This window comes from Mastigoproctus giganteus, chromosome 5 (assembly GCF_048544385.1).
Source record: "Mastigoproctus giganteus isolate SK-2022 chromosome 5, ASM4854438v1, whole genome shotgun sequence".
NCBI classification, from domain to species: Eukaryota; Metazoa; Arthropoda; class Arachnida; order Uropygi; family Thelyphonidae; genus Mastigoproctus; species Mastigoproctus giganteus.
The window spans coordinates 237,615,230-237,641,298 of NC_143579.1; the positions used below are offsets into that span (position 1 = coordinate 237,615,230).

The 26,069-nt window shown below is 36.8% G+C and overlaps 1 protein-coding gene across 1 annotated transcript in view; it reads left to right on the forward strand.

Annotated features, from left to right (window-relative positions):
- LOC150086309 (protein DENND6B) overlaps positions 1 to 26,069 on the forward strand; it is a 116,688-nt gene that overhangs the window by 81,113 nt on the left and 9,506 nt on the right. Inside the window, exons 14-17 of the mRNA XM_090373825.1 lie at positions 242 to 306; positions 14,346 to 14,435; positions 16,206 to 16,259; positions 20,636 to 20,745. Coding sequence (XP_090229951.1) covers positions 242 to 306; positions 14,346 to 14,435; positions 16,206 to 16,259; positions 20,636 to 20,745 — 319 coding nt within the window. The remainder of the gene's footprint in view (positions 1 to 241; positions 307 to 14,345; positions 14,436 to 16,205; positions 16,260 to 20,635; positions 20,746 to 26,069) is intronic.

Genomic DNA, 26,069 nt, shown 5'->3' on the forward strand with positions numbered 1-26,069 from the left:
GAATTAGCTTTACAAAAGGTAAGAATTAAATTTTAAAGGTATAAACAAATTAAGGAAGGATAAAAATTTATATAATAAACTTAACTGAAACCGTTGTTAATCTTCTTGAATATAATCCAACAGAGCTGTTCATCACAATTCCTCATCTTGATGCTCAACTCCAGTATAAATTATTAATGAAATTCTTATTGCTTGTGTGTGTGTAGTTATTGAACTTTGTCTTGTATCTCCCTCTCTTTAGGACTGTACACACGGTATAAGTCATTTCTACATAAGGATAAACCAGTTTTGAAAAAGCTAATAAAGGTAAGATTTATGATTTTTCTAAATTAATTTGAAGTGGTTTAATGTACTAATGACTTATCATACTGATGGTTATATTAAATTTTGCTTATTAATAAATACCTGAAAAGTACTTGTTTAAAATGTTACTTATTGTTGGTCATTGTGATATGTTTTTGATTATTTTTAATGCTTACTCAACTTCCTTTACAAATGCTGACATTATTTTTTTTTAAGTGCAGTTATTGTTGATCTGTATTTCTCTGACAGATTGAGAATAGGCATTATTGGAAAGCAGAATCACCCCTTTTGTTTTCTTTTCCAAGTGTGTTTTTGGGTATCTCTAGTTATGTGTCATTTTGAAATATGTGACATCAGGAAGCATTTGCCATTGCTGTATCAGGTTACACAATGCATGAAAATGAAGCCTTCTATAACAAATTCAAAATAATTTTTACAATGGATGCTTGTGCTTTAAACTTCAATTCTGCTGGTGAATTCAGGTAGTTTTATCACATGGACGACCTGTTAGATTAGTTCGTCCAAAATGATGGATCCAGGTTTCATCACATGCCCTTAAGAAATTCTCCTTTGTTTTCCTCAATAGTCACTTATTAACTCTTCAAATTTTACCCAGTCTTTTTGAAATTAAACTTTTCCATAGTGCTTTTGCTGGGAGGCAACATATTCTTCACTGAACTTTTAAGCTAGTTGATGTATTTTTACTTATTTCAGTCTTTCAAAATGAATTTTTGATTATCCATCCAGAGAAGTAAACATCCACTGACTCATACTTTCATTATTCCATATTGAATTTCTGTACTTAAAATTCTGATTACAAATGCATTCTATAATCCTAGGTGGTAGATGACTCTCATCAACCGGTGAAATACCACCACTTTGCTTATTGGAGGCTTGAAGTGGTGGAACCCATGTTTAGTCTCTAGAGCTAAGTTCCGGCCAACCCTTCCCTATCTCTTCCATCATGCAGTATGATTGATGATTTTTGAGGTTATGATGAATGTCGTGGCGAGATCCAATATTCCTTACATTTCGAGGGTACAGCTCTAAAACGGTGTTCGCAGGCCGGCCGCTAGTTAGTACACCGGACTGAACCTATTGGTAACTCTCTAGGAAGCTTCCGGATCAGCTAGTGTATAATCTTGCTACCTCTACTCTGCCAGATAGTGACTGGAGGGAGTCCGAGTAGTGCGTATGCGGGGAGCATTGTCGAGGCCACGTTATGTCAAGGATCTGGGTATATTCTTACCACATGTACGCCATATCCAAAAATTTCATTACTTCATACAGCATGTCCCACCCACTTTTTCTTACTATTGAATACACCATGAATTGTCAAAATAATAGAGCAAGCTTATCTGCGAAAAGATCTAAACCTCCCAAGGACTTCCTAATTCATTTCACAAATATACGTGGTCTCAATTCTAATCTCAACGATATCCATTTCCACTTGCAGTCTTCCAAACCCCATGTACTTTTTCTGACTGAATCTCAGTTATCAGTTGATTCAACTACTGCTTATCTCAGGTGTCCAAATTATTTGCTGTATGATTCCTTTCGCCTCAAAGGTGGTACTTGTGCATATGTCCGTTCTGATATTCCCTGTCAGAGACTTGGCAATTTGGAATCTCCTCTCTTTGATCTTCTCTGGCTTAAAATCTCTCTACCTCATTGTGTAAAATTCATCTGTTGTCTCTACCGTTCTCCCAACTCCACTAATCACTTGAGCTCTTTGACTTCCTCTCTTTGCAACTTGACTTTCTCCAGTCCAACTTTCCTAACAGTGAGGTAATTTTCCTTGGTGATTTTAACGTTCACAACTCCAGCTGGCTTCCGTTTTCTAGTCACACTGACCCAGCAGGTCGAGATGCTGAGGCTTTTGCAATTACTAATGACCTAGCACAGATTGTTCATTTACCTACAAGAATACCGGACAATCCTAATCATACAGCCAATACGCTTGATCTTTTTCTCACAAACAACCCTTCTAAGTACAAGGTTGAAGTGAGAGGTCCTTTAGGCACTTCAGATCACAACTTGGTGATTGCCTCTTCTCCAATGGAACTTTTATCTCATGGCTATTCCCAACCTCGTATTGTTTGGCATTACAAGAATGCAAAATGGGATGACCTGCGAGACTTCTTTTCTTCTTTTCCTTGGTCTGATTACTGTTTCAAAACTTCTGATGTCAACGTTTGCTCAGATCGTGTCGGTGAAATTATTCTTGCAGGAATGGAATCCTTTATCCCACACTCCACTTTAAAATCTTGTCCTTTATCTAAACCTTGGTTTTCCAATAAATGTGCTAAGGCTGTCCAAGAGAAGAACGTTGCCTATCGTAATTGGCTTGTTTCTAATTCTTCAGTTTCATTTTCTGCCTACACCAAAGCCCGCAACAATTGTAAAGCAGTTATTAATCAGTCCAAACTAGAGTTTGAACAGGCTAAGAGTAGAAAACTTGCTTCTTGCCCTAATGGTAGCCGAGCATTCTGGTCTCTTGCCAAAGCTATTGGCCGCAACTTTTGCCCATCTCTGCTCCCACCTCTGTCCAAACCAGATGGTTCTGTTGTCACTTCAGCCAAGGATAAAGCTGACCTGCTAGCATCCCATTTTTCTTTGAGCTCATATATTAATGATCTTGGTAAAACACCTCCCACCATTCCTAACACGCTCCATTCAATGCCTCCTGTGGTCTTCCGTCAAAAGGATATCAGAAGGATTTTGATGAATCTTGATGCTAAGAAAGCTCCAGGTCCTGATGGTATTTCTCCACTTGTTCTCAAAACCTGTGCTCCTGAACTTACTCCTATTCTTTGCCGCCTTTTTTCACTTTCTTATTCCAAAGGTGTTTTTCCTTCTGCTTGGAAATTTGCTCATATCCAGCCAGTTCCTAAAAAGGGTGACAAATCCCTCCCATCCAATTATCGTCCCATTGCAATTACTTCTACTCTTTCTAAAGTAATGGAGAAATCAATTAACCACCAACTCTTAAACTACCTAGAAACCTTCCGTCTGATCAACGATCGCCAGTATGGATTCCGTCAGTGTCGATCCACTGGTGATATTCTGGCTTATGTTACCCATTTATGGACTAATTCAATGGAAAGGTTCGGTGAAACACAAGTAGTTGCTCTTGACATCTCAAAGGCTTTTTATCGTGTTTGGCATAAAGGTCTTCTAAACAAGCTTCCATCTTATGGTTTGCCAACTGTTTTTAGTAATTGGTTATCCAGTTTTCTCTCTGATCGCTCACTGAGGGTGATGGTAGATGGCTCTCTGTCTTCTAACTTCTCCACTAATGCCGGTGTCCCCCAAGGTTCAGTTCTTTCCCCCACTCTTTTCCTCTTGTATATCAATGACCTTCTTCCATTGACTGGAAATCCTATCCATAGTTTTGCCGATGATAGCACATTGCATTCAACTTTCCATTTTGAGAAACCTTGTCCAGCTCAATCAGCTTCAAGTTCTCGAAAATCTGCTGCCAATTCCTTAAATGCCGATCTTCAGGTAATTCTCCAGTGGGGCAAAGACAACTTAGTTGATTTCAACCCTTCTAAAACTCAATTTTGTCTTATATCTCGCAAAAAGGATTCTTCTGCTCCTATGCTTATCTTTAGTGACACTCCGATTTCTAGGCAAAATGATATATCTCTTTTGGGGATTACCCTGACTTCTAATCTCTCTTGGCACAAGCACATTACAAATATTGCTTCCTCTGCATCTAAAAAACTTGGTTTTCTCTTTCGCTCTCGGCGTTACTTTTCTCCCAAACAGCTGCTCACTCTGTATAAATCGCAAATCCGCCCTGCCATGGAATATTGTTCCCACATCTGGGGTGGTGCCCCCAAAACCTCTCTCAGGCTTCTTGATTCCATTCAGAAGAGGGCAGTTAGGTTAATTAATGATTCATCTCTAACAGAGTCTCTCCACTCGCTGTCTCATAGACGCACTGTTTCTGCTGCATGCCTCTTCTACAGATACTTCCATGGGCACTGTTCTTCTGAATTGGCTTCTATAATTCCCGCTCTCTCTTTCAAAACAGTCCGAACACGTGCCGCCACCAGCCAACATCCATTTACTGTCCAACTTCAAACCCACAGAACCAACTTTTCATCTTCCTCATTTATTCATTCAACTGCCGTTTTCTGGAACAACCTTCCTTCATACGTATTTCCTGAAAATTACAATCTACAGAAGTTCAAGTCCAATATCAACAAATATCTTCTTTCGTCTTCTCAACCTCCAACCCAAGCACGGTACTAAGTACTATAGGTTATAATACCTCTCGTGTTTGGGGTTCTCATAAAAAAAAAAAAAAAAAAAAAAAATCAGTAGGGCAGATATGCTTGTTCCTTTAGCAGGGATTCCAAATGTCTGAATTGAAATACTCTAATCCTGAAACAAAAAATGCCACTCTAGGTCCACCTAGAGTGGCATTTTCACATTTGTGTCTTTACTTGCTGAACAGCCTCATATCCAGTGAGTTTTTATTTGCACGATAGTGGCAATAGTATTCTACTTACTTTGAAAGGGTTCAGGTTTGATACTCTTGGGTGAAACAGACATATTGTGACGTCTTCAAAGGACCAAATGAACCAGTCTCAGGTGGAGCTGCTGGGATTTTCCCTTAGGTTTTTGTTTTTCTTGTAAGTTTAAGAACACACCAGTTTACAACACGACATAAAATTGTTTGGAACGTGTATTTTGAATTATATCATGTAGATCTGATATATTGAATATAAGGGTTATTTTAATAATTGCATATTCCAGTAAGGAGATTGCAATGTTAAATTAATTAATAAGTAACTTGTGCTTTGTTGTGATGTAATTGGTGTTAACATTTCCTATACTTTGTTAAAACAAGTTCTAATAGTTTACTATTATTTTTAAGTCATGACCCACACAAAACATTGCATTGAGTGCAATCTGAGTGTAAACCAAACAGTAAAATTCTTCTCAGTTGTCAGAATGACTTCAACAGTAATAATATTAGCAGTAACTGTTTCAACACATCAGTTGCAAGCCCTTGCAGATCCCGCTTATACAGTACCTGTCATTGAAAAAAAGAAATTTCCACACACTTGCAGTATACTACAGTTCAACACAGATAAACTTCATTCAAAAGTTTCAACAATAAAATTCAAAATTTTAAAAAAAAATTAAAAATAAGTATTCTCTAAGTATTGTAAGTACTGCTCTGTAGTTAATTTCTAATCCAGTGGTTTTCAACTGGGGTAGCACAACAACATTCCAGAGGTGCCACATAATTTGGGTTTAAGTTACTTAAACTTATTATTTTTTAATTTATGTTTATTTCATTATAAAAAGGTGTACAGTATCTTTTTAATTTTGTTGTGATCTATAATTGATGTTTACTTAGTACCGCTATATAAAGAATAAAATTATATACTGTATATATATATATATAACTTGTATTATGAAATGTGATTTTTATAATTATATTATTGTAATAAATATCATATATTTTCTAATATTAGAGAGAGAGAATCAGATCTAACAGGGAGAAAATTGATTAGCGGTGCCATTATTAAAAAAAAGTTAAAAATCACTGTTCTAATCTCTAAATTAAATTGCTAGAACATGGTTACATTGTTTCTAAAGCAAGGGTCACACATTTGAATAAGAGTCCTCTAATACAAATTTGTGACCCTCAGCATGTGATAGAACATGAACACTAATGCATCAGAATACTTGCAAATATGTTATCTGCAACACAAATCCCACAATAAAAACACTTCATTAAAGATTACACATGCACATATTTTGCTGTCATGATTGCTAAGATTTGGGCACACTAGGCTGGTTCTACAGTGAAAAATGAAAAGTAGCTTTCACTATAGAACTGTTCAGGTGAGCAAGGGAAATATCAGTGATGATATAAAAATATCATTAAACAACACATGCATCAAGTTGTCATCCAGACTCAATCCATCTGTTCTGATGGTGATCTGTAGCCTTTTTACAACTCTAGTAGTGGAAGGGAATGCAGACTCCTTGGTTAGCATCAGCGCACAGCACAAAATGCCTAAAGTTGCCATTCAGTACCTTTGCAAATCTCATATGCAGATAAACAAGTCAAATCCATTCAATTAAAAATACTATAAATTTCATGAAATATAGCATTATTCAGAGAATTATAAATATACACCTCAAACTTGACGTAACAGCCTATAAGAAAAGAAATGTGGCTTAAAAATAATATTAGAAATGCCAAATAGGCAGTTACTCTCATTGTCACAAAATAAGCAAGTGCTATCAATGAGCTTATTCAAATTCCTCTTAGCACTGTGGTGACAAATCATATCAATCCTAGATGATAACCTTAATCCATGGAGGATATCTGACAATGAATGCCAGATATCCTGCTTTTTTTTTTTATGAAAACCCCAGACACGATAGATATTAAAACCTATAGTACTTAGTAATGTGCATGGGTTGGAGGTTGAGAAGAAGAAAGAAGATACTTGTTGACATTAGACTTAAACGAGTATCTGCTTATTTTGACTTTTAAGAAATAAGCAGATACTCGTTTAAGTCTAATGTCAACAAGTATCGTGTATTGTTAATTAAGGATTTATTAAAATTGATTTCATTCGATTTGGTGCTTGAGGCAAAGCCTATTCCTTGGGGCTGATAGTATCTTCAGGTAGTGTCAAACTAATTTTAGACATTTACAAATAATGCAAGTTAGAAATTAATGCAGGTGTGTGTGTATGTGTATGTGTGCGTGTGTGCACGTGTGTGTGAGAGAGAGAGTTTATTACAAAATGTTTGCAATTATATTATTTATAGTGTAATCCATCATGGCCAGATGGCTAGTTGTTGTAGCACCCCAACATATAAACTAATTCTCCAAGCATATTGCTGAGTTTTTTTGCCCCTTGTTGGGAAGTCCTGTTATGCTCTAACTGTAGTACTCATTTCTTGCAAATTACACTGGTCAACACATAAGAAGTTATAAAAATGAAAATATCCAATCTTAACTAATTTTATGCTGTTGAATTCGAAAATCACTTTAAAATTTGTTGGTTGGCTCTTGTTTTCGAATTTGGAGTCTATTAGTGAGTTGCTCTACATTATCAACTATTGGCAAAACACATGGCAACCCTGCAGTTTCAGTATCACCACACTCTTATCACGTGATCGGCAACTGTCGCCTCAAATTCATCTTCAACTTTCTTGCAGTAATCCTCGAATATTAGTATTAGTAATGGCCGCATGATTGCAAGAAAGCCTATGGCTTATGCCGCACCAGCCAAAAAAAAAACGAATAAATCAATGATAAAAAAAATTAATTAATTAATTTTAAAAAAATAATAATAAATAATAATAATTAATAAAAGAAAAGGAAATTAAACCTATCATCCTGTGTGCTTCCCTCACCTGAAGATACTATCCAGATGACCTTTGAATTTCCCCAAACTGTCAGCCTCTACCACCCATGTAGGCAACTTATTTCAGTAATTTGTAACTCGCTGGCTAAAATAAAACTTCCTGCAGTCCAACTAAACATTTTCCCCCGTAACTTGAATTTATGTCCCCTAGTTCTAGTATCATTTATAATCTTGAAAATTTCATCCTCATTCATTTTACTGATCCCTCTCAGAGCCTTAAACACCTCAATCAAATCTCCTCTAAGGTGTCTAGTTTCCAAACTCTGCAACCCACATATTCGAAGTCTTTCTTCATAAGGTGCTGTCTTTGCACCCTTTCAAAAACTCGGTCTTTCTTTAGATGTGGTCTCCATACATGAACACAGTATTCCCAAGTGTGGTCTAACAAAAGCCTTATATAATTGGATTATCACGTCCCTATCTCTACTTGCAAAAGTTCGATAGATCATCGATAGGACACCATGGGCCTTCCTTGCAACCGTTTACAATGCTCAGAGAATTTCATATCTGACCATATTGTAACATCTAAATCCCTTTCCTCCAGTACTGGGTTTAGTTGAACTCCACCAAGTGAATAAGTTATTTTGGGATTACTGTTTCCCAGGTGTAATACCTTACACTTTGTTGGATTAAAGCACAGCTGCCATTTTTCTGACCATTCCCGAAGTCTATCTAGGTCTCTCTGAAGAAGCTCAGCTTGACAGTGATCATTAACTACTCTACCAATTTTAACATCATCTGCAAATTTAGACATCATGCCCTCTATCCCTTCATCGATGTCGTTTATGAAAATTAAAAACAACAGTGATCCTAATACTGATCCTTGGCGAACCCCACTTCTTACATCAACCCAATCTGAGGAATAGCCATTTATCACAACCCTCTGCCTCCTGCCCTGAAGCCATCCTGCTATCCATCTAAGGATTTTCCCAGTGATTCCAACTTGTTCCAGCTTATAAAGCAACCGCTCATGTGGGACTGAGTCAAAAGCTTTGCTGAAATCTAAATAAACAATGTCGAAATTATTCCCTAAATCCAGCTCGTGAGTGACCCTTTCAAAATAGCGAACCAGATTTGTTAAACATGATTTACCCTTTACAAAACCATTCTGAGTATCCTTGAGAATTTCAATTTGATCAAAATGATCCTGAATTCCACCCATGATCATTGCCTCCATGATTTTCCCTACTATTGAAGTCAGACTGACAGGTTGATAATTTCCCACTTCACTCTTAGAGCCACCCTTATGTATGGGAGATACATTGGCACTTTTCCAATCCAAGAGAATCTCCCCAGAGTCTAGTGATGCTCGCATAATTAGCCTCAATGGTTCAATGCACTCATTTGCCACCTCCCTTACGATTATAGGGTATATTCCATCAACTCCAGGAGCCTTACTGGCCTGTAGACTCGAAAGGTTTTTCATTAAATAATCTTGCGAAATTTCAATATCATTAATTACATATTTTTCAACTTTGCTCCCACAATTTCCCATTGCCACAAAAGGTTTTTCATTTGTAAATATCGATGCAAAATAACTGTTGGGTTCATCTGCAATTGCAGCTGGTGTATTTAATACTATCCCCTTTCCCTTACGTAAAAGTCCGATGTGGTTTGTCCTGCTCTTCTTGGCATTTATATATGTGAAGAATTCCTTATCCCCTCTTTGCTCTGTTTGCTAGTGATTTCTCATAAACTGCCTTTGCCTTTGCCTTTGCCTGTCGAACCTTTTCTGTGGCTCTATTACAGATCATCTTGTAGCTGTTATAGGCTTCAGTACATTTTATTGCTCTGTAACCTTTCCATGCCATCTTTTTCTGCTCAAGTAATGTGGCAACTTCACTATTCATCCAACTTGGAACCCTCCTCGTGAAGTATTTTTTTAATGATATATACGCATTCAAGGCATCTGTGATTAATGTTTTAAAAGCATACCACAGTTCGATTGTATTCATTCTCTGTGTGATATCTACCCAGTTAATAGAGGCCATGTAGTACCTTAAGGCATCGTGATTTCCTTTTCTGAAATTAAAACCCATTCCTTTGCCTTTTACTGCTGCTATCTCTCTCATCATCTACCATAGAACTCCGTGATCACTTCCTGCTACTGGTTCCTCTACTGTCAGCTCTGTTATGTCATCTGATTCATGGGTGATGATGAGGTCTACGATATTCTTTTCTCTAGTACTTTCCCTGATATGTTGATACAAGCTGTAGGTAGTAGATAACTTTCATCAACCGGTGAAATACCACCACTTTGCTTATTGGAGGCTTGAAGTGGTGAAACCCATGTTTAGTCTCTAGAGAAAGGTTTCCGACATCCCCCTCCCCCCCTCACTTCTCCTTCAACCCATGCATGGTGCTAAGTACTATAGGTTTTGATACCTTTCGTGTTTGGGGTTTTCATAAAAAAAATAATAATAAAAAATAACAGTCATCTAGTTGATTTAAAAATTTTGTTCCCCGTGTTGAGTTTCCTTCCCATTTACTCCAATCAATTAGAGGCAAATTGAAATCACCCATAATAAGACATTGACACTTACTTGCCCATTCCATTAGCTTGTAGAGGCTTTCGTCATAATCTTCACAATTACCTGGTCTGTAGATTACTCCTACTCGCATTATACCTTCGTTTGCAACTATCTCACACCATACAGATTCTATACTAGCATGTCTGAATCTGGGAAAGCTATCATCACACTCAGTCTGCTTCTGATAAGAAGCATTACCCCACCACCCCTTCTATGTACCCTATCCTTCCTAAATACATTATACAAGCCGTACTGAAACTCATCATCCCCAATTTCCAGGTGGCACCATGTCTCCGTAAACTCTATTATGTTCGCGTTACTTGTTTTAACCAGCAGTTCGAATTTGCTCCTTTTATTGACGACACTTCTAACATTACTATATAAACAATTAAGACTTACTGTTCTTGTATATTTAACTACCCTAACACAACCCTTGAAGTTTTTTATGCTCTCTTCCCTGGCATTAGCTACCCGCTCACTTGAAACGTTTCTGCCCCCAGAACACCTATATAATATGTCCAGTTAGGGTAACAGACCAATATTATCAGATAAATGCGTGTCAGTATATCCACATCCCCCCTAACTAGCAGTTTCCCTGAACCTTTAAGGTATCCTCAATAATACTGGCAAAAACTTTTGCACCACCTTTGTTTAAGTGTATCCCATCTCTACAAAACAAATTCCTTCTACCTACAAGTGTGGGCCAAGCTGATAGAAATTTTCCTCCTAAAGCCTTGCAGAGTCCTTCAAGTCTTGAGTTAATCCACAAGGCTTTTTCCTCAGCATGGTCCTGTATTTTTCCAACAAATTGTTAGATCGTGTACGTTTAATGTCATTAGTCCCCACATGAATAATAATATTCTCTTTACCCCCCTTAAAATCTGACAATCTGTTGGTGACATCATTAATAGTTGCTCCCAGCAGACATACCCTGGTTCTACTCCACCTATCCGTATTACAAAAAATATTCCCTGTTTCCCTGACGATGGAGTCTCCTAATAAAACGATGTCCTTTTTAACCAGAGTGTTTGCACTTGGTTTTTCTGTTTTGAGGCCCGAATCGGGTGTGCATCACTTGGTAGATTGCTGGAGTCTTGAGTCCCTGACGAGCTCCCAGATACATTATTCTCAAGGGCAAGCACCCGTTTTTTTCAATGACTCAAATTGTTCCATCAATGCACCAAATTGTAATTTAAGATCGGTGCACTCCTTACATCGATCACAAAGAAAAGAATCCCCAGGTGAGCTATGATTAGTCACCAGGTCGACCTTTGAAAACATTCCACAGGTTCCACAACGAATTAAATCATGATTCACCCGTAAATCACCATCGGATATTTCCGTGTGAGTCACGATGCCCTGTGACATGTTTAAGGCAGATCGCGTAACTACCATTGTAAAATTAGCTAAATATCAATGAAAATTAACTTTAAAAAATTATATCTATAATATTATAAAAATCAAACTGTTACAGGAAAACCTATAACAAAATAATCCAACAATATCTAAATAAATCAAATATTTAAAAGCGCTAATCAACAGTAATCCAATCCACTTAACTGTGGATCCCTGACGAAGCGCATCCGCTCACCTCGAATGCCAACCTGAACAAATCACCCAGTACCTATGGCTAGGTACTGGGTGATTTGTTCTCAGTTAACGGTGGTTCTCTATGAGATTCTTACTTTTTGCATAGTATTTGTGTTGGTTAAGATTAATATGCCCCATAATTGTGTGAATAGTCCAGATGACTTCTGTTGTGTGTGTGTGTGTGTGTGTGTGTGTGTGTGTGTGTGTGTGTGTGTGTGTGTGTGTGTGTGTGTGTGTGTGTGAGAAGTCATGTTAGCTTCAAGAAATCGTCCCTTAACTCAAGCCATAAAAAAGGCCTACTTCTTGTACTTTGAGTGTAAAGTAGGCAACCATAACAAAAATTGGACTCCACACTTATGCTGCACTACCTGTTCATCAAGACTCAATGTGTGGGTGAATCAAAAGGGATGTTTATGCCTTTTGCAGTGCCCATGATTTGGAGGGAGCCAACAAACTGTTAATTCTGTTATCACACACTGTTAATTCTGTATGGTGCCTCCTATTAGAAAAGGGATGACAATGAAGAAAAAGTGGACAGTGACGTACTCAAATATACCATCTGCAATTCGTTCTATGCCTCATGGTGAAGTACTACCTATTCCTGAACCACCCAGCCATTTTTCTGTATGATGAAGACACTAATTAACTTGATATACTTGAAGTATAGCAGCCGTTTATGTCAAGGGATTCACCATTTTATCCAAAGCTTTATCCTTCTGAACAACAGAAAGTGAGCTTAATCAGGGATCTTGAACTGCCAACGAATAAGGCAGAGTTTTTAGCCCCGAGTCTACAACAGTGGAATCTTCTAGATCATTCTGTGAAAGGGACAACATTTCATACTCAAAATAAAGATTATGATAAATTCTGTCAAACAGAAGGTGAACGCACTGTTTGCAAGGATGTTGATGGTTTAATGGCAGCAATGAACATAGGCATGTTCCCGAAGAATGGCGACTATTTATAGACGCTTCTGGGCTTAGCCTTAAGGCTGTGTTATTACGCAATGGAAATATGCTGCCTTCAATACCTCTTGCGTATGCTGTCCACAAAAAGAAACATACACAAACACGGAGAACATCCTCTTAGCTATACACTATCAGAAGTATAAGTGGTGATTTAAAAGGTAATCACCATTTTATTAGGACTACAAAAGGGTTACACAGTATTGTTGCTTTCTCTGTGAGTGAGATAGTTATGCCAAGGATATGCGCACTACAAGAAGAGGAGTTAGCCTCAACGAAAATCATTAACACCTGAAATGAAGAATGTAGCATTTGAACCTCTGATAGATCCAAATAAAGTTTTGCTTCCACCACTCCACATTAAACTGGGGTGCATGAAAAATTTCATGAAGGCTTTGGAAGCAAACGGTCCTGCATTCACATACTTGTAAGAGAAATTCCCAAGATTTAGTACAGAGAAGATTAATGCAGATGTTTTCATTAGTCCACGAATAAGGCAACTTTTCAAAGGCAAATCGTTCAAATGTGTCCTTAGTGAAAGTGAGAAATCAGTGTGGAAAGCCTTTCAAAATGTTTCAACTGGTTGTCTAGGAAATGTTAAAGCCGGCAACTAAAGGCAGCTTGTGGAAGATCTCATTACTTCTTACGAAAAACTGGGGTGTAGAAATGCATCTTCAATGACACCCCAGTTTTTCTTACGAAAAACTGGGGTGTCATTGAAGATGCATTTCTTGCACTCATGCCTAGATTTCTTCCTGCCAAACTGTGATGCAGTCAGCAATGAACATGGTGAGTTGTTGATTGTTGTTGGATGGTGAAAAGGGATGCTTCCAAAGCTGAATACAAGTGGAAGGCGAAAGGGTCCCATGTTTGATACAGATATGCTCGTAGCTACATCTTACTGCCCTATAAATAAAAAATACCATGTATAAATATAAAAACTACTTTTTTTGAAGAGCCAACCTGCCATTTTAAATGGCAGATTGGCTCTTCTATACTTCAAGTTCTCCATGTTATTGTTGTTGTTATTTGGTTTTTTAGGAGCATTAGCAACTAAGGCCATATTGGGCGCCTCCATAGCCAGGTGGGAAGGAGCAGCAGTGCGTAGCACACACTTCTTGATTAGACCGGGGTTCGAGCCCGTCACCACCAAATACGGAGGATGCGGAAAGGTCAGGGAATGACCACCGCATATCCCGGAGCAATATGGCCTTAGTTGCTAATGCTTCTAAAAACCAAATAACAAGCAATAAGGCCATATTGCTCCAGGGATATGCGGTGGTCATTCCCTGACCTTTCCGCTTCCTCCGTATTTGGTGGCCACGGGTTCGAACCTCGGTCTAATCAAGAAGCGTGTGCTACGCACTGCTGCTCCTGCCCACCTGGCTACAGAGACGCCACTATTTCCATGTTTAGCACCCCAAAATCTATGTGGCGCAATGTTATTGGGATTTGCAGTGTTATTTAAGAATCAAAAACAACAATTAATTTAATAATTGAATTATTGGTTGCTTTCTATATAAATTTTAACTGTTTGGTAGGGTATTCAGTCCAGTCGTCCTGTAGAAGTGCAGAATGCCTTATTGAGGCGCTACCTCCTTGAACTGACTCAGAGCTTTATGATTCCACTGGTGAGTGTGGTCATAATGTTTTTCTATTATTTAAATATTTAATCCATAATTTAATTACAGAAACTTTCAGCAAATACCTTTAACTTTGGACATCCTGTGCTACTAGCTATTACAATACCAATATTTTACACTTAGAAGACAAACTTTCATAGGGCAATATCTTCAGTGGCAAGCAAGTTGCCAGAATTGACCTTTCATCTAACTGTTATCAGCACAGAACTAAGACTTTCCTAAAATAGCTCTTTTTGAAAATGTTTTCTTTGATTTCTTCACTGAAACTTCCAAAAATTTCAGGAATTTTTAGTGGAATTTTAATTATCACATAGGAAAAACTCATGAATTGTTAAACCTAATTATATGCACATGTTGATTGGCATCTGTAATGTATAGTTATTGATAGCAAATTGGCTTTCCTGCAATCAGTAATGCTCTCTGGCTTCGTGACATTGAAGCATCATCTGGAATTAAACTGTTGACACATTCTTCATGTTTCATTCAGCAGGTAAACCTGTTATTGATAGGCTGGCATCCAATTCCACACATTTGTTGAAGCATGAGGATTTTCATTTACATTTCGCTTACCTACAGATCAAAGGGAGTTTTAATTTAAAAAATTAATTAAAAATATGTTTTTAATATAAAACATGGATTTTTCACAGTTGTGTTCAAAAAAGATTGGTGGCATCAAAAAAGTGAAAAAAAGTTTGAATTATTTTTCTGAATTTTCAAATTACCACATGCATATAGGAATTTCAATTTTTGGTGTGACTGTTTGTGGGTTAAGGAATCAGTAGTATATATTCGAGCATCCTTAGATGCTTGAATCATTTTGCAGATTTTGCACATCTGCAAAATGACTTTATCTTCATGCTTCGTTTTCTTATATACTAAAGTCAAGTAATGATGTGTGTGAATTACTGTATAGTTGTACTGAACCTTTACTGTATGCCAAAACAAAGTTTTCAAATGAATGAATCTGGTGGGTCTCTTCAATAGAAAAATAATTGCACTAATTTTCATGTAAAGGCTGCCTAAAAGGGGAATGAACTCCATTTCTAGAGAGAGATCAATGAGTTTTAAGTAATTTTTCACCCCTTTTTAACTGATGCTAAAACTGTCAGGATTGTTGAAGGCATAATGAAATTTCTGTTTTTGTTATTTTTTTATCTTTATACATCTTCAATATCATGGCAATCCAAACATTAATTTAATTGATGTTTGAATTGCCATGACATTGTTGATTTATGAAGTCTTTTTTTTTAAAATGAGCTTCATTATGTTAAAACAAAGTTCTAAATATCTTTGTTATAACATTTTTGAAATGAAAAAAAAAAAAAAAAGAAAGAAAAAAAAAGTATATTTTAAATTTTGAATATTTTTAAACTAAGAACTCAGTATGGCATATTATACCATTAAGAAAAAACTGTATAGACATCTAATAATTTTATAATATTTATTTTGTGATATACCAAACTAATGTATTATATATAAAATGCAGAAAAGCAATAGAAATTCTCTATGTAACATCTCTGTGTGCAAGAAATATTAAGATTTCTTTCTAGGATTTAAGATATTTTAGATTTTCAGATTCAGTTTCTCAATGCCAATTAGTAATAATGTTTATTATTTTTAATATAGCCAGTAAATCATTTTAATTTTGCCATTTTTAGTTTGATGCAAGTAGTTTAATGTTAATATGATGCATACAAATTGACTTATACTTACTGAACTTTCTGTTTATAATTAATTTTTTTTTAAATTCAATTTTAGGAGAGGTATATGGCAAGTTTAATGCCATTACAGAGGAATATTTCTCCACATAAGGTAAGACTGAAGTGTACAAAGGAAATATGTCTTTTTTTTTTTTTTTTTTTTTTTGTCAGTTTGAGAAAACAAGAGGTTGAATTCTTTAATTTTGACATTTTTGGTTTAAAAAAAAAGACACTATTTTATTTGTATATTGGAATTGATTTTCAATTAATGTTCTTACTTTAACTAATTCTTATAATCTGCATTTGCTCTACTATCAGACTAGAATTTTGCAAGTTTTTTAATATCATGTGAAAATTATTCAGAAACAGTATCTCAGGTTACTACTACACTTGATATCAGAAGACTGGCAACATTTTTTCCCTGGAATATTACCATAAATCATATACACCAATGAGCTAAAACATTATGACCAGCGAGTCATTATGCAAATCGAAGCAACTGCGGGTGAACTACGGTGTGTGCATGGCTCGGGACATGGTATAAAAAACACCTGATACTGAGCTCCGTTAATCAGTGTTTCTGATTAACGGAGCTCATTTTCTGTTTCTGCTGTTTCCCATCAGATGGGAAAGGCAGCAGACTTAAGTGAGTTTGACAAAGGCCAAATTGTAATGGCCAGATGACTGGGTCAAAGCAAATTCGAAACGGCACGGCTGGTGGGATGCTCACGGTCAGTAATTTTTAGTACCTACCGAAAGTGGTCCAAGGAGGGGAAACCCACGAATTGCTGGCGAGGTGTTGGACGACCACAGCTCATCGGTGCTCGAGGTGAGTGAAGGCTCTCCTGGATGGTAAGTGGCAACAGAAGGGCAACTGTAGCGCAACTCGCCGGTAATTGGAATGCTGGTGACCAGAGTAATGTGTCACAACACACAGTACATCTAACCCTGCTGAAAATGGGGCTGCGTAGCCGCAAGGCACTCCGAGTGCCCATGCTAACCACAGTTCACCGGTGACAGTGCCTACAATGGGCATGCGAACATTGAAACTGGACCTTGAGTGATTGGAAGAAGGTCGTCTGGTCCGATGAATCACGTTTCCTGTTGCACCATGTGGACAGCCCAGTACGTGTGCGTCGTTTACCTGGGGAAGTGATAGTACCTGGATGCACCATGGGATGAATACAAGCCGGTGGAGGCGGTGTCATGCTTTGGGCGATGTTCTGCTGGGATATCCATGTGCCAGGCACTCTAACATCTATCCCCTACCTAAACACCGTTGCTGGCCAGGTACACCCTTTCATGGCAACAGTCTTCCCCTCTGGTGATTCTGGGACCGTCTTTCAACAGGATAATTGCCATGTCATACCACCCAGATTGTTCAAGACTGGTTTGTGGAACATGAGGAGGACTTCAGGGTACTGCCCTGGCCTCCAAATTCCCCAGAGATCAATCCCATCGAGCATCCGTGGTTTGTGTTGGAACGGCAACTCCGATCTGCGGGGTCTCAAACACGGACCTTACAGGAGTTAAAGGTATAAGCTGTTTTGACTGCATGTGGAGGACCAACATCATATTAGGTAGGTGGTCATAATGTTTTGGCTCATCGGTGTATATTTTGTGACAGAAAGTTACTTTTCTTTTGGATTTCAGTGAAGGTTGTGTTTATATTTTTTCAAATACAGACCTACCTACTGAATTTATTGATATGGGTAAAAGCTGCCATTAGGTGACTATGGCTCTGCTCATACTTATTGCAGAGAATAGTATAAACTGAGTATGTAATCTTGGAAGATCAATTGTACAGTCTATTAAAATTGTGTGCTCATTTAGTTTTGGTTTCATTTTATCTAAGGATAGCATCAGCATCCAATGTTTTCTACTATTTGTATACTTCTATTTTCTTTCTATACCCCTGTATACTTTTTCCCTGTATACTTTTTTTTCTTTCTAAAATCATTTTAGAAAGACACTAATTTGATTAATTCTCCTAAATGCTTTTGAAAAGTACACTCGGTGATCAGTGAATTAGGACCACCTACTGTATACCGTGTTAGGCCTCCATTTTCATTATTTCCACTAGATGTCTGAAAGCATTCATAGGGATCTGCAGCCATGCTGCCTGCAAGGCTTGTCACAGTATCAGAATAGATGACAGTTACACATCCATACACCTCTCTTCCCATTTCAAAATCTCACAGGTGTTTTTACCGTGTACCTCAAACCACTTGTGCACAGTGCGAGCCCAATAACACAGTGCATTATTGTCTTGTCAAATCCTGTTTCTTTCTGGGAAAAAATGCAACATGGCATGCTGCACATGGTCTCCTAAGAGCTGCTGGTAGACTTCACCAGTGAAACGTTGGTCCATACTCACCAGGGAGCCTAGTTCTCTAGTTCTCAGCAGCAAAACATTCCCCATATTAAGTAACCACTGCTACCTGCCTGGATAGTGGGCATCAACCACATTGGGTATATGAACTTGTGTTGCTTGCACCATACACACAAAGGCATCCATCAGCATGTTGCACCAGGTATTTGAACTTATCCAACCAGCACACTTGTTTCCAGTCCAACAGTGTCCAACTAGCATGTTGTTGGCACCACAGCATTTGCCATTGTTGATGATCAGTAGTGATGAGAGGGCATCTCTTGGGTCTCCATATCCTTGGGTCTGTGGAACTCCATATGTCTGAGTGTGTTTGGCACATTATCATTTGGAATATTGTTCTTGCACTCCCCCATATTGTATTGTAGTGTCAACTGTTGCACAGTGGACTGCCATATAGCCTGTACAATATGCTGCACCCTTCACTCACCACGAACATCCACCTTTCACAATCCTTTACTGTTCTGTTGGCTAGGAGGTGGTTTGATCTGTTCAACACCCACAGTGTTGAACAGATCAAACAGACCAATTACTCACAGTGGGCTGTGAGCAATTGGCAAGACATACTGTTTCCAATATGGAAGCACCTGATGCACTGTCTCACATAGTCATGCTCCTTTGACTTTGAAACTCTGTGATATCTTTACCATGTCCCATAACTGCTACTTTATCACTTTAACTTCCATGGCCTAATGCAAATTACAACTGCTGTAGCATACAAAGCTGTTCGGCTTTTTATACTGCAAGCTATGTGGCATAGTCCATAACAGATTGGGTGGTCATAATTCAGTGATCACTGCATGGGAGCTCAAGATTATTGGAGAATTGGTGAGATTTTCTGTGAGTAGTTTCTGCCAGATACCTGATGGGGAAGAAAAAAGTTATGTTCCATAGTTGGGAAAAGAAACTCAGATCATTCGCATCATAAAAAATATAGGAGATTATTTTGGCTTTGTTGTACATTTCTTGAAATAAAGTGAAGAATAGTAACTATTGTAGCTGTCAACTCTCCAGGTTTATGATGGGGAATCAAGTCTTTTTTTTTTTTTTTTTTTTATTCAAATTGATCCCTTCTCCATCTCACCATCATAATGTAATTAATAATATAGTTTTTTCCATTTTCATTTGCTACAGGTGGCAGTAATCAAAGTGATTCCAATCTATATCACATTGTGGTGACTTCTTATAATTAAAAAAAAAAAAAAATCAAATTGAAAGTAGCTTGCTCTCAATGCCTGCATTGGTAAGCAACTCTGCAAGGTTTGACATTAGGCATCTTCTTCTGAATAATTTGAACGTATGGTGGGATTCCTGCATAAAATTGACTGGCACTTAGTGTTGATGATATGTTTGTTATGGTAGCCTCCTCCCCTTCAAATTGGAGTATTAAGGGGTATTAAAAGAGGAGATTAAGCACTTGGTTGTAATGGGCTATCCGTGTCATCCCATTAATTTGTGTATTGAAAGTGGAGGTGGATCTGAATGCCTTCCTGAAAAAGTGGATGAATGCTTGATGGACATTTACTACTATAAAAAAAAAGTGATAAAAAGAAAGGTAGATTTAAACAGTTTCAACTAACATGCCACTGAGTAAAAAAGATTTTGAAGTATGTCTGTGTGCAATGATTGTCTTTGGGAAAATATTTCTATAGTGGCAGAACACTGACAGCCTCTACAGGTCTTTTTTTTAAAGAAGAGGTTTAAAGTGGTGAGAAAAAACATGAGCACTTATCAGAGTTACTGAGGTGAAAAGTACATGCAAGCACTAGAGATTGCTTTCTGTTCTAGTGAGTGGCACTGGCTCATCTCAAAATCAAGTTCATGATCCAGAACTTTTGAAAGAATTCAAAGTAATTAGCTCCTCAAGGAAAATCTTCTGAATCGCAGACTTTTGTGAAAGCAAGGTGATAATTCTAAGAATATTATCTTCATTTGGTATGTGTTCGTGCAGAAAGTGTTTGTTTTTAAGGAATTAAGAATACTTAGTTGTTTGAAATGTTCATACATTAGCTTCATTCACCAAAAAAAACAGACCAACTGTTTTATTATTAAGTATTCTGCATGTAAAATTTTAAAACTTACTATTTTTATTGTTTTAGGGTACACCAATTCCCAGTCCATTCAATCCAGATGACTTTTTAAGGTCTGTAGAACATGCTGGTCCTCAGCTTACTACTGGCATTAAAGGCAACTGGGCAGGAATATACAGGTAAAAGCAACAGTGCCTATTTGCATGTATAAACATTTAAAAATGAAATCTGTCCTCTCCCAAAATGCATTTGTGTAATATCTATTAGCTGTTGTATATTTGCTGGTAACTATTAGCTGTTGTATATAATAAGTTTGGTAATTTCCTCTGTATTTTTACCTATTAAACTTTTAAGGAGTAAAGTAATCTCTTCCTCCATTTTAATCATTTCTGAAAATCAAACACTGTGGTGTGCATTTGAATTTTTGGCTGGCAAAACTGTTATCAAAAATATCTGTAAATATTTATTATTACAGCCACTCACTGCCTTCTGGAATATACAGTTTACGGAAATTCGACCTTACGTAAGTTTCTGCCGGCCGGTGCAAACTTTAAAAAAAATCTTGGAAATGTATTTTGAACCCCATAGGAATAAATGGAGGTATCGTGAAAATATCGTAATGCGAGCCGAATAACACATTTTTTTTTTTTTCCTTTTCTGGTAATTCGTTCCAAGAACTCGGAAGTTGAAATTTTCACTATATAACTAAGCTATTTATCTCTCTTAAAGATCATTTTTATAACAGCAATTGCACTACACTTTCATTGTTGTTATATGTTCCATTATAAGAATCAATTTTGAACTCCTTTGTGATATTTTTCTAAAACACATTTCTGGAGGTCACTACCATAAAACAAATAAAAACATTTTGCACTTTCTGGTTTTTTGGGCTTTTCTGTTAGCGCAATCTATTATAAACAGGTAGTAAACTCATTAATTACAGTGTCTGGAGACTAGGCACCGGCGAGGTGATGTGATAGAGGTGTATAAAGCCTTGAATGGTTTGAGCATGCTCAATGCCAATGGGATTCTTCCTCTTGCTCAGAATAATCACCTGATAGGGCATAAATTCAGATGTAGGATAGATGTGCGGAAATTTGCCTTTAGCCAGCGGGTAGTTGGTTGGTGGAACAGACTTCCATCCCTTGTTGTGGAAGTTGATAGCCTAAATAAATTTGAGGCTCAGCTGGACAGGTATTTCGAACGATTGGAGGGGTGAAATGGAAGTGTGTTTTTTTTTTTTTTTTTTTTGGCTGATGCTGCATAAGCTTGCTTTCTTGCATCATATGCCTCTACTAATGCTAAACTTGATCTTATTGCATTTGCGATAAGACCGATAACTGGAATTCTGTTGGTTTTTACGTTACGGTATTGTGGTGAAATGAGTTCCCTTTCACTGAAATCTTCAACATATAAGAAATATAAATAAATTTTCAGAATCTTCTCTTCATTTCTATTTTCTTATTACAATGGTGAAGGGAAAGGGACCAACGGAAAGTGCTAGTGCTAGGAAATGAAACAAAATTGATTTAGAAATGAAGATGATTAAGAAGTATGAAGCAGGACAAAGTTTGTCATTTATTGCATAGAATCAGGTCTTGCTACTTCAACATTGAACACTATTTTAAGGGACAGTGCACGTATAAAAGAACATGCTAAAGGATCAATGCATTTAAAATCAATAGTGATCACAAAACAGCTTTCAGGTGCTATATCGAAGATGGAAAAGCTATTAATAATATGATTGGAAAATCAGATTCAGAAGCAAGTGCCCCTCTGTGTCCAATGGCCATTCAAGCAAAAGCAACAAGTATTTATGAAGATATTAAGGATAAGTATGGTGAACCCCAAGCCAAGTTCGGGGCAAGCAATGGGTGGTTTAATAGGTTCAAGCATCGTACTGGTTTCTAAAACATTAAAGTATGCAGTGAAGTCGCCAGTGCTGATTCTGCAGCTGCAGAGAAATTTTGTGATGTGATGGAAAAAAACTCCTTCTAAATCTCTGCAGCCCTCAACTTCCGCAGCGCCTGCTTATCAGCTGGAAAGTTAATTCTGGCAACGATGCTCGAAAGGTAAAACTTACTGACATTATGCCTGTCTCCTCTCTCTTTTTGTAATTTTAAAATTTTTCTAATTTTGTACACTTTTGTAATTTATTTTTTTGTCGTGTGATGTGAGCAATACATGAAGGAACCAGTTTCTTTTTGCTTCCTTCATGTATCATGGCTGTGAGGTCCAACCGGAGAGCACGGTACCATCGTAATATCCAGGCCCGAGGCGGGATTCAAACCCGCCACCTTTGGGTTGCCAGGCAGGCACTTTACCCACCTGGCTAGCCCGGTCGGCACTTTTGTAATTTTTTCTGTGCATGAGATAAAAAAAATTGAATAAATAATTCTATTTGCATGTTCGTTGAACATTTCTTTTTTGCTTCAATCAAATTTGGGAGTGCTGCATTTAGGGAAATTCCGACTTATGTAGAGTTCCACGGAATGCAACTCTTACGTAAGTTGGGGAGTGGCTGTATATATATTTTTTACTATATGTAATTAATTCATTACTGAAACAAATATATATTATAGTCACGTTCACTCACGGCTGTATGTGGCCTGTGGGTGTATCATCTGTGGGCCTTTTCTGCTGATTGTAGTAATTTCATATACAACCTTTGTGCCCTCTTATTCATCTCACTTGCAAGTTTGGACTTTTTTTGCAGTGTGTTACAGGTTTGGATCTCTATGGTTTCCTCCAGCATATGACACACATTGTAATGCCTTTCACCCAGAGACTACTAAAGGGCTATAGAACCCATTAATTTTTGCTGAAGTTGTGCATGGTATTAGTATTAGCCATATAGTTGCTGCAATAGCAAAAAAAAACATAATAAAAATTAAAATAAGCAACCTATGTGTTTCATTCCTCACGCAGGTAACTATTAGCTGACATTGGAATATCAGTTCCAGTTAATATTTTCTGCTCCTGAGAAATATCACAGAGATTGAGTATACCTCGGGGGGTGTTTTTACATTCTCCAGGCTGTTCTCTGAAAAAAAAAAAAAAAAAAAGGCATTAAACATCTAGAACAGGTCTGGAGAAGGGCATCTATACTGGTAAAGAGTTCAGAAAGGCGCTCCTATGAGGAAAAGATTCCAGAGATTGTTTTTCAGAGATTGGCATAAAATATTTCCAGAATAATAATTTATTGATACAACTGCTCAACAAACATAACTTATGTTGTGCTTATGTTTTCAGGGATTTCTGCTTTACTCTTCTAATGTATATATAACAATTCCTTGTATATCTTACATTATGCTCAGGGATAATATATGTATTGAAATTGTTGAAGATACACAGAAGTACACATGAATATATGGAAAACTCTCCCCATGGCCAGGTATTTGGCAGGGAATAAAATATTTCCAGAATAATTAAGTTAATAGTTATAGATTAAATATACACAACAATACAAATTCCATGTAACTTTTGTAGTATTTTTCATTAGTGTTTCTCATCCTTTTTTTTTTTTTTTTTTTTTTTTACCCCATTCTCTATTGTGCTTTATTTAGTATTTCTTAGATGAGGTAATAGTGCTAATTTTAATTGTACATAATCAGTTTTATCAATTTTATTAAGGTGTTTTGATTCTCCCACTCACCCACAATGGTATTTGGTAGTATAATTTGTGCTGCTTTGAGTAATCAAATAAGGTTAGCTTGCTACTGAATATAGTTAGGAAATAATATTAGTTTGTCATTTTGTTACAAATAAAAATTTTTCTGTTTTTATTTTCTAAGAGCCAGTTTAGTAAAATGTGAAATAGCCTTCCTCATTATGGCAGGCCTAAAATCTTTCATCCTTTTAAAAATTATTTTATATAAAAAATAAATATTAATCCATAATTAATTGGAAATATATAACTTGGACATGTTCAATAAAGCTTTAAAAAAATTACCAGCATCAATGAAACAATTCTTTCCCCAACTGATGAAAATAATGCGCAGAACAGTTTTTTTTTTCTGGGTTAGTATTTATATTTTTTGACTGCTAGTAGTGCATCTCAAAGTGTCCACCTTTAGATTCTCTTTCGCTCACTTTTTTTTAATCATCTCTCTCTCTCACCCCATCCTTCCTCACAACACCCCATTTTTCCAATCCATGTTATGTTGTTGTTGTTATTTTGGTTTTTAGGAGCATTAGCAACTAAGGTCATATTGCTCCGGGAATATGCGGTGGTCATTCCCTGACCTTTCCGCATCCTCCGTATTTGGTGCCAATCCATGTTATTTTTTGTGTTCCATTGTTAGGAACATAAAAGTAGAATTGTGTAATTAGTGAATATTGGGAATGTTTTATATGCACAGGATATATAAGTCTGAAAAATGCCTTGTATTTCAGGCTTGAATATTTATTGTGAGGATCCTGGTAGTCCTTGGACATCCAGTTTGTATTTTCTCGCTTTCTTTGATATATTGGATGTCTGTCCAACATTGGCAAATTTGTTTTCTTCATGTCTTAAGTGGGTGCTTGTCTTGTATATATTTTAGTATTTATTGTGATTGTGGGAAAATTAAATGATCCATGTTGGTTTGTGAGGGGTTAACGTTTTTAGTTAGTGTTATAGTTCTTAATATGAAAAATTTTCATATAAGAAAACTGATATATCAGTGAACACTCAGTCTTGCATATTTACTTGATTTAAGAAATACTTTCCTGCCCTTTGTGCAGTGGTGGGAACCAAATTTAAGTGTTTAGTCCTATAAGATAATATTTAATATCTTTAAATATATAAAAGAAAAAATGAAGTGTGTGGATCACAATGCAGTTTCCATAAACTATCAGGTACTACTTGAGGTATGTGACTCTATGAGGGTTAAGTAAAACAAATGAGTGGAGCATATTCTTCCTGGTAATGGAGACAAGAACAAGAGGTATAAACTGAAGAGAAGTACCACTATGTTGATCTTGGGAAGTTTAACTAGTGACCACTGGAATAAATTACTTGCTGTAATTGTAGTTGCTGTAGTTATCATTGAATTGAGAACTTGGTGTAGTTCCAGGAGGTATTAGACTGGAGAAAGTATGATGATAGGAAAAGAAGAGTTGGTTTTGTGTGTGCAGCAAAAGCTTAACCTGTCTGCATCAGTCTATCACTAATAATTTGCATAGCCTTGCATGGTTTAAGACTAATAGAAGAGTGTTCCTAATTTCTGCAAGAACAGATAAGCTTTAATATTCTAGCTTTCTTCAGCATTTGAAACAAAAAAGAGAGCTTAAAAGTGAAATACCTAAAAAAAAAAAAAAAAAAAGATTGAGACAGGGACCACATAGCATTGCAAGGTGATTTTGAATGCCTGTGATTGTGTACGAATCTAAATGTTATTTGTTTTATAGTGTGTACTGTATATATTCATTATAAGGTGACTCTATTAATCCTGTTAAAAAACAGGACAAACCAGTGTTTATTATAGAAGTAGGCCTGTATAATTATTATTGATTAATTATA